The sequence below is a fragment of the Abramis brama genome (assembly GCF_963993115.1).
Source record: "Abramis brama genome assembly, chromosome: 3".
Classification (NCBI taxonomy): Eukaryota; Metazoa; Chordata; class Actinopteri; order Cypriniformes; family Leuciscidae; genus Abramis; species Abramis brama.
This window is the reverse complement of record NC_139965.1, coordinates 27,335,038-27,351,307: the sequence shown is the minus strand read 5'-3', so window position 1 is coordinate 27,351,307 and position 16,270 is coordinate 27,335,038. Positions and strand designations below refer to the sequence as shown.

The window sequence follows — 16,270 nt, the reverse complement described above, 5'->3', positions numbered from 1 at the left end:
GAGACCCACGTCTGGTCTCTCTTCATTACCCATCATTGTAATGGTGAATCTGAGGGCGAGATATGCCTCATCATATTACCTTTTCTATAAAATCACTGTGTCTACACCGGACGTGACAAAGAAAACGTAGTCCATTCGTCTCTTGTGTCAGAAGTTGTGTGAGCTCTTGGCCAGAAATAGAACTTCAGGAATGTGTTGTCGTGCCGCACCACATCCAGTGTAGAAAGTAGGGATGGGACGATTACCGGTTTCACTATAAACCACGATAAAATGCACTGACGGTTAGTAATATCGTTTAAAATTTAATTATCATTAAAACCGTGTTTGATTATCGCGATTTTAGATCCTGTTCAGCCAGCAACAGTCTGATGCAGGCGCAGCGCGCAATGTTGTTTTTTTTTTTTATTCAAGAAGGAATTGCGGAAGGCAGTGACCGTGCTCGGGAGATTTTTCTGCCTTTTAAGAGAACCAATTCTGAGGTGTGGTCATATTTTGGCTTTAACAAAAATCCTGAGGGAAACTTAATCGAGGATGGTCACCCTGTCAGCTCTAACATGCACAAGAAAGTAGCCGAGTCGTCTTGTGTGACCATTACCCACTGTTGTATAGCGAACGCAAGGCAAGTTAACTTTGACCTCAATACCAAAACTACTAGGAAATAATTGGGCATAAAATGTTGTTTTAAGTTGAACTATTTTATATCAATCACTTGAAATAAACGTGAAGCTTCCGCAAAGAAAAGTTCGCAGCAAGTGGCTTTGAGCCAAAGACGAACGAACAAGTTCAAACAAGACTATGTGACATTTAAGGGATAATAATTTATATTCATTATACACTTATTACACCGATTTTTTTTAGCACATAATTACGGGGACATTGAATTGAGATTAATGTTTTAAATCTTACCTGTTTATAAATCCATTACAGCGTACAAAACAATCGTTCAGACAAGATGATCACAACAATATTATCAAACTCTGTAAACAATAAATCAACTCTGATTTAATTTTAAAATACAATTAAAAACGGAGACGCAAGACGGCAAGTTGTATTTGAATGAAACGAGAGAGCGCGTCCATTGTGATCATGGTGTAACGTCTGTCAGAGAGTTTGAATACTAACGTTACCCAGATACAAGACAGTGCAAATGAACTGTTAGTTCCACGAGACTTTTATAGATGTTTTCTCTCAGTTAAGCGCACACTTCACATACATGTCGAAGAGCGAATGTTAAAAGGGAAAATAAAACACTCTAAAACACGCTACAAATCAAAGTGGAAGTAAACACATTATAATAAAACAACGGTCAGCAGTAGAGGTCATCTTCCTCTTTGCGCGAGCAATCTCACTCTCACTGTGCGTGTGCGCTCACATAAAACCAGCATGCATACAATAACGTACGCCATAGAAGAAGTTATCTTAAAGGCACATCAACATTCATGTCATGAACACTACTTAACACTAGGCGGCCGTTACAATGGATGTGCGCGGTGTTATAATGCATTGCTATTGACGACCGTCATTATAAGGAAGGAAATACCACATAATAGAATCTTGCTTTAAAAAGTGCATAGAGCTGCTTGTTTTATTTGTTGTTTGTTGATTTTCAAATATTAAACTTCTTGAAATGTCTTCAGTGTGATCATCAACTCTTTTTGAAAAACTTTCATCTCGTTTTAACAAAACCGTGATAATATTGATAATCGCGATAATTTTGGTCACTATAATCGTGATATAAAATTTTCATACCGTCCCATCCCTAGTAGAAAGCATCACTGATTATAATTGGTTTCTATTTGCTTTTGTCTTGTGTAGACGCATTGTTTTGGTAGTTGTCGTTTGCAGTAGATTAATTGTTTACCTGGCACTGGCAGTCCTTTTACAAACTTGTCCATGCTTGGTGCAGAATAATGCATGCATCATTCATTTATATTTTTATACTCCATACTCAATACTGTTTCTTCAATAGCGCAATCTAGTGGTCTGTTATTTTACGATGACAACCACCACAACTGATAACAGACCACTCAAGCTATTAATGCAAGTTATCTTGAGGTCATTTGAAAGAATATGCCATATTTGATTTGAGTGCTGCAGCAGAAGGCAAGGTTTTTATTATCATTATTATTATTATTATTATTATTATGGCATTACATTTATAATTATTTTTCACATTACAGTGGTGTTGCTTTCATTAAGGCCCACCCCAAACTGTTGCAGCATAGTGCTACATCGTACAGTAACATTAAAAAAAAATGGTTTTGTTTAGCTAAAATGACTGGAATTAGTAATATTTATGTATGCGTCTTATGTATAATAGTGCGTACACACCAGTTTTTTTTTTACATTTTACAGCAATAGTAAGTTCTGCAAAACCATGAAATGACACAAATGGAAGTATGAGAATAATGTTGTACAGTTGAACTAATAAAAAACATCTATCATAGTTTAACTTTCTTTTTGCCACCCTTTGCCGAGAATGGATTACAGCTCTACACACAGAATTTATGTATGTTGGGCACTTTTTCTTTTGACCTTTCTGTCACTACTTTGTAAACTTCCTCAAAGTTTCGCAAAGTAATCTCTTTGTCAAGAAACTAAATTTAGTAACTTCATTTCAAGTATTAAACGATAATATTCAGTCAATGGTGTCCAACCAAACAGACATGTGATGTATATTTTCTATGGTCTTGCTTTCTACGATTTTTTTTGGCACTGAATTAGTTGCGAGATGTTTATAGTCTATTCACCCAGTGTCCTCTGCAAAAGACAAAACCGAAATAGTCCTCACTCTTACACATCCACACACTCTCTATTGTGCCTATTTAAGGGACTAGACCCTATATGCATTCATTTCAGCTTCATTGTTTCTATGGGGCCGAGCAGGTTTTGAGAGTCGATACCCTACCCAGCACCCCCTTATGACATGCTATATGTGTGGGTATTCTCACATGTATGCTGCTGTATCGGTGGGGGTAGTGGGGCATTTTAAGGAGTAACTGAACTCCCTCACTGGCGCTGGTGTGAAAATTTAACACGTCCCTGCTGCCTTTTGAATAGCTTTCAAATCTCTCATCTACCAAATTAAAAGCTGACATCTTGCCTTTGGTAAAAGATCTTTTGCGTAGTGTTTGTCTTGCAGATACAGAGATGGCAGGGGGCGATAGTAAACAGGCTTCCATGCTCCATATGCCAGACAGTTGATTGTAAAAAGCCGACACCTAATCCTGCTACTCTGTGCTTCATCCGTCAACTCAGACCCCTCCCAGCGAAAGGCTGGAAGTGTCTCGTCAGACCGCCAGATGATGACCTGGTCTGGACCTGAGACTTTAATCTCCCAGAGATTAATGGTTGTGGCTTTATGTGCGTCCATGGCTGCGGAGGGGGATGCAGTATGTGCTGGCAGCACTGAGGTTCCTCTCGTTTGGCTGGCCTTGTTGCTCACGGGTGTCACTGTAATGGTTACTCATGGACTAGATATGCTAGGATGGTTTATTATTAGCAGTTCTACCTCAATCAGTCATTGGAGGAAGGTCCGAGGGTCAAAAATAAAGAGGTAACGGCTTGTCTGCGTGCTGTTTACAGGGATATTTTAGACCTTGAAGAGCTCACATATTTACCGCCAGAGGTTGAACAACCTTAACATTTGGCACAGATGAGCAAAGAAGATAGAGTCAGAAGGAGAGGAGCAGGGAACTGAAAGCAGCCTAGCTTCAGAAGATAGAGCCTGTGCAGACAGGAGGACGGTCTAACAGAGAAGGGAAGAGATAGACTCAACCCCGAAAGGAGGAGCTGCTGTCCCGGGGCTGGTCCCTGCGCTACAGCGGCTCTCTCTCTGAGTGTTTGCATCGTTTCTCATGCCGTGATGAAGTCTCGGGGAGAGGCTGTGGCCTGGAGAGAAGTTGGAGGACTCTGCCGAGGTTTCTGGTCCCCCTGCGAGGCGCTGGCTGCCTGCTGGAGAGGGGGATTCATCTGAAGACCACAAACACACACACACAAACACTCGCTGGCTGAGTGTTCATTTTGTCGGACAGGCAAAAGAAGAACTTTTTCTTATTTCTGTACCTCTCCAGACCACTGCAAAAGGACCACCAAGATGAGTCGATGGCTCAAATGCACCTCCATGTACTTTGTAGGTATCAACAGATTCTTAGTAGTGATTTTCCCTTAAACTTTGCTGTGCTCTGTTCTTTTTGTCTTCTATGCAAAGGCTGGAGGGAGAGAGGCTGTTATTTCATTGTGTCTGTGTGTGTGCGCGTGTTTGTTTTGTGTGAGAGAATGTCTTATAGTTATCTCCATAAATTCAAGGAATCCAGGAATGCTGCAGCATTCTTTGGAGAGTGAATTGTTGCTTGATCTTTGGAGCTTAGAGGTCTTTTGAACAGCGTGTCAACTTGTGTGATCATGCCAGGCTTAAAAGCATTTTTTTGTTGATGCAATAGTTGTAGTTTTTCTTTTCTTTTTTTTCTCCTCACATTATTATTTGGTTTGCGAAATGTGTATTAAGACAAAGTAGGCTATTTATTTCCTCAGATGTTGTTTTAATATACCAGTTCAACATCAAATAAACCTTTCCATCAGATGCAGATTTCAGAAATAGTATACATCATATATTCATGTTTACCATACTCCTCGAAATGGTACTTTATTGAGAGTATGCACATTAACACACACAAAAAAGAAAAGAAAAAGAATGACTATGTAGAAATAGGGAGTAATCTTTCTTTACCTCATAACCATTACCTTGCGAAAATAAAATCAGGCCCATGGGGGTCTTGCACCATTTAGTAAATGGTAAACCCATTTTTCCAGTTCATGGTTGACTAATTCTGTCATCCCTTTTTATTTTGCAAAGATATAAAGCCTTTTCATTTCCTTCAAGCATTTTATTTCCTGTTGTGCTTTTCAATATTTGAATATGTGGTGTACAGGAGTTGTTCACATTCCTTCATTCAGCTAATTACACTAGCGATCACCACCCTGATCATTAGAGGACTCATGAACAATAGGTGTCACCTCTGCAGTTTTATTGAACATGACACTGCTGTCTTTGTATATATGCTGATGTTATGAATGTGCTTCTCTCTCTCTCTCTCTCTCTCTCTCTCTCTCTCTCTATCTATCTCTATCTCTATCTCTATCCTTTAGAACACAGACTGGAATAAATATGATGACAGGCTGATGAAGGCAGTGGAGAGGAGGGAGGTGGACAAGGTTGCAGCAGTGCTTGGCAAGAAGGGCATCATCCCTACCAAACTCGATGTAGAGGGCCGCTCTGCGTAAGTTCCTGTCACTAGGGATGGGTCACGATTGTCGACTAGTCACCCAACAACTGACTAGGCTATTGTTAAGGTCAACTAGTTTATCTATATTTTTTGTATGTGCGTTTAAGAAAGCGTGGTAAGTTAAACAGTCCTACATTTCAAAACCTTTTTCCAGAACCCTGTATTCTGATCCACTTCTTTGCGTGCTGTCTTACTGTTTAACATAAGAGCACGTCCCTAAGAAACGTGGCCTCTCTTGGTGGGATTAACCCAAAATCAGCCTAATTGTACAGGGCATCCTTAAGACAGATTAATCGACTAGGCAGCATACCAATTAGTCTGCTTTTAAAAATGTGTTTTTTTGCACATCCCTGCCTGTCACATACATTACAGAAACTGCAGGATTATTTATAATACTTTGTCATCTTACATACTTTCACACTCTTTAGGTCTGCATATTTCTTAAACCTGTAATAAAGTTTTCTGTAATAGTATAGACTGTAGTTTCTGTAATAGTATAGACACAGTTGTGTTCAAGAGTTTTCATTATAGGAAAATAATTATATAATTTCTTGTCTTGAATATGATCTTCAACTAACCCGTTAAATATATTAGGCTACACTGCTTTATCATGCAGCAGGCTGATTGTCACTTCATTAGCTTGTCTTGCCCAAGGGTATTTATTTATGCATATATTTGCATTTGTTTATTCTGTTGTTTGTTTTTATTAATGCTTTTATTTTTCACTTTTGTTTTATTATTAGTAATGATGATGTTTAAAACTTTGAGTACATATAAGATAATTTAAAACAAATTGGCACTTTCTTCAATATTGGTTGTAGAGGTGTACTTGAGAGCATACGATTGTGAACAACTTGAAATGCTTTGGTTTTTACAGAAATTGATTGGCACTGATAGGCCTATGTTTTTGTCCAATCTGGGCTGAGGCATTTTGTGCCTGACCAAGGGTTTAAGTTAAGATTGGAAAACATGTGGTCAGAGAAGCTTGACCAGAACAGGGCCTCCTGGGCTGGAAATGGGTCTTCAGTGAGTAAATCTATGCTTGTGTACACTGACTAAATTTAGGAGCTAGGAGTTTTTTTCCTTCCTAAACTGGCATGTTAACTGCTTATGTAATCTTCTGAAAGCTCCCAGTCCAGAGAGCTTTAGATGATGCCTCTTTATTTTGGGATGAATGCAAGAAAAGTATTTTAAGTTAGAGGTGATTCGCTGAACCCTCTTATTCAGTATCCCTGATTGATGTTCCACATTATTAAATGACCACACAGTAGACTTCAACACTATCAGGTCAATTGCGTCTTTTCCTGTTTTAGAAAGCCAAGCTGGCCTCCCGTCCATCCCTGATGTTTTTACTGCTTTGACATGGTATATGAAGGGCATAGATGGACTCATTTCAGCTTGATTTAACCACAGCTTTGTTTCATTACCTCATTTAGTCCATAAGATTCCCCTTTGGGTATTTTTGTCATAGTGTGAGATTCTTCTTGCTCGGTTGGGTGGATATGAGCTTGACTTGTAATAAGGTGCTAGAATTTCTCAGGACTAAATCAAGTGCATTCGCCGCCGTCACAGTCGTCGAGTCGGCCTTAGTGTAACAGAGCTCAATTAATAAACACCAGCCTGTTATATGAAACATGCTTGTGGATGTCTGTGCATCCTAATGGCTGCCAAGTGACCTGAACATGAGCGTATGTAGCCTTTTTGTCTAGTAGTGGAATACACAGGTCACATGACTTTGGATTTGTGGAAATCCTCTGTTCATATATAGCAGGACCCCACATGCAGACTGCATCTCCAGCCTGTTATTTTCCTCACCAGTCAGAATAGCTCACAGGGAGGGCAGACCACAGGGCTTGTAGGGTGTAATACAGTAGTTCGGGTAGATAAATTGGTAACCTGCATTAGTACAGCATTTTTGCCTTGTGGGCAGATGGAATTGAGCAGATTTATCTGTGTGTTTATGTATAGATAAGAGTATGGCATGAAATACACCTGGTTGACAGAGCTTGCAAATGGATGGTTAGTTCACAGGAAACATAGACTAAGCCTTCCTGCTGTGACCATGACTTTTGTTTCTTTAACACCCCCACTTTTGAAAATAGATTTATCCAAGATCTGTAATTAAAACTTGACAAGTGCCAAATGAGAGCACAATTGATTTTGATGAGTAAATAAGTTGACCAGTAACTTCGTTAGGAACTGAAACATAATTATGGTTTAAATCAAATCACAAAAATGGTAATATGCCCCTCGCTGATGTTAGTAAAGTGTCAGTCTATTACAGCTCACACATCTTCTAGTTTGTCAAAGATTACAATAGAAAATAGACAAATGTTACAATAGAAAAACAATGAAATAATTCCTTTTAGCAAAAGGGATTTTTTTTGTTGTTGTTATTGTCTATTGGAATTTTTGCCTTTTAGCATACTGTATATGACAGCTGAGAAGCAACATAAGTACATAAGTACAGGAAAAGAGGGGGAAGGGAAATGGGTCTGGGACGTGGCCCTGATTTCAGTTATTTTTTAAATTTCAGTTAAAAAATGTATAAATGTTGTAATAGTACAGTCTCTACATAATACTAAAATAACAGGCCTCCAGGTCACTAGAAGTACAACAGTTCTTTATTTGACCGTATTTGGGAGTAACACAGGCCGGACTTTTTTATTATTATTATTATTATTATTTTGAATATTATATTGGAAACCTAATGAAAAATGCATGACCAGTAAGGAATATGTATAACTAGTACATTTTCTCAAACTTCATTTTGGACCCTGAATATCCACAGAAATTTCTCTGGAAGATCAGATTTTTTTTTTAGGTTTTTTTTTTTTTTTTTGAGTTACTTAATGTTCTGCTGCTGCTAGAGGCTTTTAATTACCAATGAGTCTTGTGTTCATTAAAGCATTCAAATTCCTAATGCGTTCCACATTTATCAGATATTCAGATGTTTTGAAATGTATTTTGCTGAACTGCAGAGATTCTGGTGAGACTGGTGCAGCATGCAAAAGTCTTGTTTTGAATTCAAACTGCCCCCCACCTCTCTGGCACCTCTAAAAATATATAATGTATCTTGGAGCCGCAGATATGCGAGTCAGCCAAGGAGTTGGAGCCAAGCTAGAATGACATGTCTGGGTCTTCATGACCATCTGAGCCCTTCAGTCTCTTCTAATCGCCAAGGGTCACTTACCGTAATAACAGCCACCTTCTTTACATATACCTAACGTTATTGCATTGAGTCGTTTTTAGCTATGATATCATATTTGCAGGAACCTGCAAGAGCAATGAGCTGTGGCTCCTTTTTGGCTGGAAATTGTGCTTTTTAAAAATGTTTGAATTGAAAGAATCAAATGTAAGTTTATAGTAGTTGGGCAAATGTCGTTTTGATGGCTTACAAAAAAGCTATCATGGCTAAGTTTCAAAAAGTGATTTGCACTAGGCATGTAAGAGTCACCCCATTGCTGAAACAGTATTAAAAACACAAGACATATTTTATGTCCTCAATTCTAATAATAAGTCAATTGCCACCCATCCATGTCTCCATGGGTGGTTGTTTGGGACTGTGTATGGAGTTATCTACAACTTCACGCATCAAGCTTCAGGTCAGGGCCCTGTCTACATGTTTGACTTCTCACCATCAACATGGTCTTAAATAACACTTTTCAACGAAAGGTGAACATCTGCACATCTATCTTTACAACATGTCTCAGAGGACATTCTCGCCTCTTTAAACTGAGCTCAAAGTGCTGATTTTTATCCATGAATGTGAATAAGTTAAATAGAAACATCATCTTAAAGCAGTTATAGACACTTTAAGCTACATGGCCAGCATTACAATAATGGAAGTATGTTAATGTGAGATATGTATGAATAAGAAGTATGCTTATGTAATGTAAAGTGAAGGGTTTTGCATGCAGATGCATTTAAGGGGAGAGAGAGTTTCTCTTCTGATGGTAGTCATTTCATCCTCTATAATGCTGATGACAGGTGTAAGAGCAGGCATCAATTTTCAGCATTTTCTGTTTTTCTCTCTCTTTTTCTCCAGGTTCCATCTTGCTGCCTCCAGAGGACATCTCGACTGCCTGAGTCTCATTCTCAATCATGGTGTGGATGTCACAGCCACGGATGCCACAGGTGAGGATGTTGCTCTAGATGAGTGAGCTCACCTAGATCATTAGTTGGTTTACCAGAGAACACGCATAATGCTAAAACATAGTCATTTTGAGTAAGAGTGTGAATTTCCTTAAAGGTATAGTTCACCCAAAAATGTTGTTGTACCAAACCAATAAGGCTTTCGTTCATCTTCAAAACACAACTGAAGATATTTTTAATGAAACCTGAAAGATTTTTGTCCCTTCATTGAAAGTCTGTTCTACCAAAACTTTGATGATTTAAAAAGTTAGTGAAGAGATCATAATAATTTTTAAGTTTTAAGCTTTTATTCACATTTAAACATTGATCAACACACTTGCATAGAACACACCGAGTTTGGTAAACTGAAGCTTAAATATGCGGATGAGGTTTGTTCTCTTGTATCACACAAGCAACAAAAAAACGTACAGGAAGAGAGAGTGGAAACGTGACCCTAGCAGAACTCAAAACAGTGATGTTATTGTTAACTAAACCTGAAACTATTAAAAATGTCATTTTGGTAATTGAAATTTGTACATAAAATGTTAAATGAAAAAGTTCAATTTCAAAAACTTAAATTAAAATTAGAAATGCTGCCTTGGTAACTAACTGCAATAATACACAAATATATTGAAATGAAAACTGAAAATATGATCAATTTTTTAAAAAAATGCTGTAATAGTAAAGTCTATACATAATACTAAATTAACAGGCATGCAGGTCCATATAGAAGCACAACAATTCTTTATATGACAGGATTTGGGAGTAACACACTACACCATATCTTAAAGGCCAAGACTTTTATGTTGTTATTATTATTATTATTATTATTATTATTATTATTATTATTTTATATTATATTGGAACCTAATGCAAAATGCACGACCAGTAAGGAATATATATCACTAGTAAATTTTCTTAAAAGATCATTTTGGACCTAGCCTGGATGCCAGCCGAACTTAGCCCCGCCCACAATTTTTTTAGGTCGGGAAGTTCGGTCTGGACTCGATCTGTTGAGGAGCTATAATGCCCGAACAAAAATAGTTCGGACCAATCAAATTGTCAGGGTGGGCTTTATACGATGATGGACAGATGAGCAACGGTAACGTAATCATCCACGTCACCAACGAGCGCTTGGGTTGAATTCAAATGACTGCTGCTGGAGAATTGAGATTTCACGAGTTCACACTTACAAATAAGTCAGATAGAATAAATGCATATTTGGCGTGCTGTCTGAGGAGAGGGCTCGGGCTCGGTATTCGGCCTGAACCCAAAGTACTCCCCCCGTATTCCTGGCTGTGGAAGAACAAGCCGAGAGTGAGTGGAGGGATGCTGAAAACTGTCTAGTAATGTTAGGTGAGTTGATAGGATAAATATATGCTTCCTCTCATGCTGATAGTGTAGACCGTAGACGGTTGATTGGATTGATTATTTGAATGTGCTCGTCCTGAACTTTATGAAACATCATGTGTAGATTCCGCTATCGCGTCTGTTATAGACGATATCGACAGCGCATTAATTTTAAAAGAGGAACAGAGAACCGCGATCAAGGCATTTGTCGATCGGAAACATGAATGAAGAACATGCGTCACTTACTCCGTTGCTCTGATTGGTTGTAGGTCTATCCAATTGAGTGCAGAGGCATTTTCTTTCCTGGTTCGGTTGAAACACGCCTCATAATCAAAGCTCAATGGAGCAGTATCAGACTCATATTCTGACTAGAATCTGAGTATGACGACGTCAGGCTATTTTGGACCCTGAATGTACATAGAAATTTCTCTGGAAGATCAGATAATTTTTTTTGAGTTACTTAATGTTCTGCTGCTGCTAGAGGGTTTTAGTTACCAATGAGTCTTGCGTTCATTAAATTAATTAATGCATTCCACATTTATCAGATATTCAAATGTTTTGAAATGGCTTTTGCTGAAAGGAGCTTCTGCAAGAACCAATGAGGTTCTCACGTCAAGCAAATATAATTTAGCTTCCATTTGCCATATTTGATGTGCTCCATGTAAGTGCATTGATCAATGTTTATATGTGAATAAAGGCCTATAATAAATCTGTTCATGGTATATAAAGTGATTGTTTATTTAGAAGACTTGGATTGATCTTTTATTTGTATAGATTTCTTTTACGATCTCTTTTTTAACATTTTGGTGGAATGGACCACATAAATCTCTGTTTTCATTAAAAAAATCTTCATTTGTGTTTCGAAGATGATTTTTTTATTTTTTTATTTATTTATTTTTTTTAGTTTGGAACAACGTGAGAGTGAATTTTCAGTTTTAGGTGTTTTTTTTTATTTTTAAATGTAAATGGTGAGAGATAACCAGAGAGTGAAGTATTGTATTGACAAACAAGCCAGAAATGTCATTATCAACTGAAATCTATAGAAGAACTGTTTTATGTAAAATGGGATTAATGTGTTGTGTTTTTGTTATACTCTCACTGTTGACATTTGTCTATACAAGCAGTTAAGATTGGTTCATCTGAAATACGTTACCTAATGGCTCCTATTGATATACTGATTTGTTGTTTTGTTCCTGTAGGAAAAAATGCCTTACACCTGGCAGCCAGAAATGCCCAGTCATTGTGCGTGCAGAAACTACTCCAGGTAAAGCTGTCAAATAAACACACTAAATTGTATCCTCTTTTTGATGTGGAGGAAATATATTGAATCATATTTTGGAAGTGAGGTTTTCTGAGGACTGTGATATGAACTTCAGAAAGGATTATTTGCAGTCTCCATTGTAGGGCTTTGCCAATACAAACATATATCAATGTGTCCCGGTTCTTTTTCTCACTATATTGTCAATATGTCACGTCACAATTTTTACAAATTTTATATATTTGCACGATTTACTATGATCACACGTATCATTCCCCAAAATTCAAGCGCTTTCTAAACTATATCATTCAGTGCCGTTAAAGCTGTACCTTTTGAGATGCAGTGCTGAAAAGTAAAGCAAACAATACAAGAGAAACACTCTTTCTGATATTGTTACATAGCAGTATGTTGAATCATAACATACTGGTACATCGGTGCATTTGAGAAATATTAATATGATTTAAGATAACAGTTTTTTATTTTAATATGTTTTAAAATATAATTTATTTCTGTGATGCAAAGCTGAATTTTCAGCATCAGCATTCAGTGTCACATGATTCTTCAGATATCTTTCTAAAATGCAGATTTGATGCTCAAGAAAAATGCATTGTTATCAATGTTAAAAACAGCTGTGCTGCTTAATATTTTTTGTGGAAACCATAATTGACATAATGTATGTTTTAGGATTCTTTGAATATGCTTTTCAAAGGAACATATTTTTTGTGGCATTGTAAATGTCTTTACTATCACTTCTGATCAATTAAATGCATCCTTGCAAAATAAAAAAAAATATATATTTTTTTAAATGCTATTCAAATTTTAACTTTTGAACTGTATGTATTCTAATTGATGTATCATTGGACAATACCCAGCCCTACTTCATTGTCACCTGTGTGTCAATGGAAAGGCAGCAAAAAGTTTGCAAACCTTTATTGCTATTGGCAAGCCTACTCCAGCCCACATGCTCATAAACAAAGTCAGTGCTTATTTCACAAAATAATAAACTGATGACCTGAACTCAATTGCATAATGCTGAATCTGACATTGTGATTATGGGACAATTATGCTGTTTGAAGGCAAATTGGGCTGAGCTTGTTTACAGATACGGGGCAAATTTGAATCAATAATTCCACAAACACGTTTTGCAAGAGGGTAAAACTCAAGATAATTAAGATAGGAAATGATTCCTATCACTTGCTTGTTGATGACTCCAACAACAGCCCCTTTGTCGCAGTGATTTGTTGGTGTTAATTACTTGTACCACAGGGAGCAAAATTAGAAAAGTCTGACTAGACTAATTATGTAAAAATAAATCTTAGTTAAAGCTACACAGGCCACCGTAGGAGTTAAACGCCCTCGGAATGGGAGGGGCTAGAAAATAATATTCAGTTGGTAGTCAAACAATTTCACCGCTAGATGGGAGAAAATCCTACACAGTGTAGGTTTAACTAAGATTTATTTTGACATAATTAGTCTAGTAATCAAGTATTCTCGTAAGTGTAGAATCTGCCATTTACAATACATACGAGCGAGTCGCTCGAATGGCGGCAGCCATGTTGCGCCTCCAGGTATGTCCCTCTTTGGCTAATGTATTTTCAACATGGAGGCGCAACATGGCTGCCGCCATTCGAGCGACTCGCTCGTATGTATTGTAAATGGCAGATTCTACGCTTACGAGAATACTTGATTAGTTGGTAGAAGTAATTACACATTAATGAGCACATATCATTTTGAAAGAACAAAGTGTTTTTTGCTAAGAATCAACTTAAAAAATTACACAGTGTAGCTTTAAAAAGTTTGTGTAACTCTTGTTTTTGAAATCACTGGTGCAACACCTTTAGCTGCCAGCTAATGTAAAGCGTAATCCACAATAATGCTCTGCCAGTGTTCTGACTGCGTAATGCTTATGCAGACAGGATTGAGTAGCTGGATGAGAGCATTTTCCGGGTGTCTGCAGTGTTGACAGGCTGCCCATACTATAACCTGCAGTCTATATTTCTAATGCCGTCATCATGTGCAATCTGAGCCTGGCTCCTAGAGCCCATCAGATAGAGTTACCCAGGACACAGTTAGCCAGCAGGACCATGTGACCTTGCTACTGGTTTTGGAGGCTGTTGCTAGAGTATAAGGGGTTTTTATAGTGACTGAAGTCAGAGGAGTTGTTTTTGTTATAGGTAGCAAAAAGCAGTACAGAAAGTATTGGGCTTGAGAAAGTAGGACAGAGAGTGCAATATGGAGAAGAAAAAAAAGATTTTAGAAATGAGGGCAAAGAGAGTGTTGGGACCACTGAGGCCAGTATCTTAGCAACAGTCTCCTTTGCTTGACCTGGTTTCTTGGGTTCTGAATCATTTCAAAGATTCAAACAAGAGTCTCACGCACCCGTGTCTTTCTGGTCCATTCTTTGGTTTTGTGTTCATGTTTTTAAAAGAAATCAGTCATCAGGGATTTTTTTGAATGGTCATCCTCTGACCTTTTAAAGCTTAATAGCCATAAAGTGTTGAATGGCCTTACAGCATGTGACCAGTGTTTTGTGTTTCAGCACAATTGCCCAGTGGGAAATGTGGACCTGCAGGGAAGGACGGCCTTGCATGATGCTGGTAAGCAAAAAGCTTTGTACATTTTGAGATTTTGTTGGAATTGAACTCTGCATCAGAGGATGGAGGCAAGGGTAGTGGATGAACGTTTGAAAGAGATTCTTTGAGGTAGAACCAGTTGAAATCAATAAGATGTAGTTCATGGAATTATTTTCCTTTCCTCTGAAGGCTTTCATGTAAGATTTAGAGCTCTTGCCCAGTGGAAGGTTTGGTTTATTTATTCTTTTTTTTTTTCTTTTTTTTTTTTTTGAGTGTGATGTCAGATAAGTCTACTGAATCTAATTCAGATGCTTGGGGGAAATGGTTAGGATTATTATTATTGTTTGTTTTTCCAGTTATGGCCGGCTGCTCCTCCAGCGTGAAGCTGCTCTGTGACAGCGGGGCATCAGTTAATGCCAGCGACTTTGTGAGTAAATATGTGGCTTGTGGGATATTTAATATACTGACAACGTTTTTATATTGTCTTATTATTTTTTTCCTGGACAAATGTTCTGTATTTATTTCCCCTCAGATGTACTTTATCCTCAAATGTTCTCTCTGATTAGATTTTTCTGTTTGAGTTTATATGCAAATGTACACTTTTATATGTGCGTGTTTGTAGGATGGTCGGACCCCATTAGTGCTTGCCACTCAAATGTGTCATCCACACATCTGTCAGCTTCTGTTAGAACGAGGAAGTGACATCACACTCAGAGACAAACAGAATAAGTAAATATTATCACATTCATATTTCTCTTTTCTTGTTTTTCTTGCCATGCATGCTTTATTCAGATATTGAATTCTTTGACTTCTCTTTATCTTTATCTAACTTAGTTTTAATGCAGTAGTTGGCAGTGGCACAGCCATTTAAAATGAATGTGCAAGACTTCTGTTGTCAGCCGCTACCAGTTATTTCATGCTGCTGTTTGTTATCATATTATTTTAATTTATTATAGTAATCATAAACACATTGGTTTGTAGCGCAAGCAGTTTTACTATTAACGGCATCTTGTTATTCATCCAGTTATTTACCTATGGCGGCTAATTAATCTGAAGTCTCACACGTTCACAGGAAATGGCTTACTTTTGTGTTGACAAAACAAAGTGGGTAGAGGGTAGGGCTGTCACTTTACGTTCGAAAATTGATTGCACAGTCGATCGGACCAACCAACGCAAGTTTCGAAAACGAAAATAGGGAATCGATTTTAACGGTCTTTTCTCGGAGCGTGTCCAGCTCGTCATGATACGCCCGCAGCGAACGCGCGTCACACAGCAACTGCAGGCTCTGACAAACACGCATAACAGCAAATTATACTTCTGCATAATGTGTCTCTTTTTACTACAAAACTGTGAATTCTGCCGGTATGCAGACAGTCTCATGCATTCAGATACAGATTCGGCCTACAGTCTACAATCGCCTATGTAGGCGAAATTTCTTTGATATTTCTAATCGTAAACACAGCCATGTTGAAGACTGCAGTAATGTTTTTCATTGATGTTATGGCAGTCCACTCTGCTTATTGTTTTTCGAGAATGTTGCACTCCTGTTTGTCATTGTGCACGAAACTTCACACCAATAAATCATCAGGATTATTGCTGACTTGTGCGGGTCTCAAGCGCCCTCTTAACGTTCGTCCTAATGCCTGTTAGTTGTCCGTGGATTTGCCCAT

General features: G+C 37.9%; 1 protein-coding gene across 4 annotated transcripts in view; it reads left to right on the top strand.

Moving 5' to 3' along the window:
- uacab (uveal autoantigen with coiled-coil domains and ankyrin repeats b) overlaps positions 1-16,270 on the top strand; it is a 60,114-nt gene that overhangs the window by 30,514 nt on the left and 13,330 nt on the right. For 2 of the 4 annotated variants that reach the window (XM_084107519.1, XM_084107520.1), the window contains 6 exons: positions 5,149-5,279; positions 9,334-9,422; positions 11,969-12,033; positions 14,567-14,624; positions 14,957-15,027; positions 15,223-15,329. In XM_084107519.1, the coding sequence (XP_083963645.1) occupies positions 5,149-5,279; positions 9,334-9,422; positions 11,969-12,033; positions 14,567-14,624; positions 14,957-15,027; positions 15,223-15,329 (521 nt within the window). Of the gene's footprint in view, positions 1-3,577; positions 4,133-5,148; positions 5,280-9,333; positions 9,423-11,968; positions 12,034-14,566; positions 14,625-14,709; positions 14,730-14,956; positions 15,028-15,222; positions 15,330-16,270 lie in introns of those variants that run through there. The other 2 variants (XM_084107521.1, XM_084107522.1) reach the window with 2 other exon arrangements.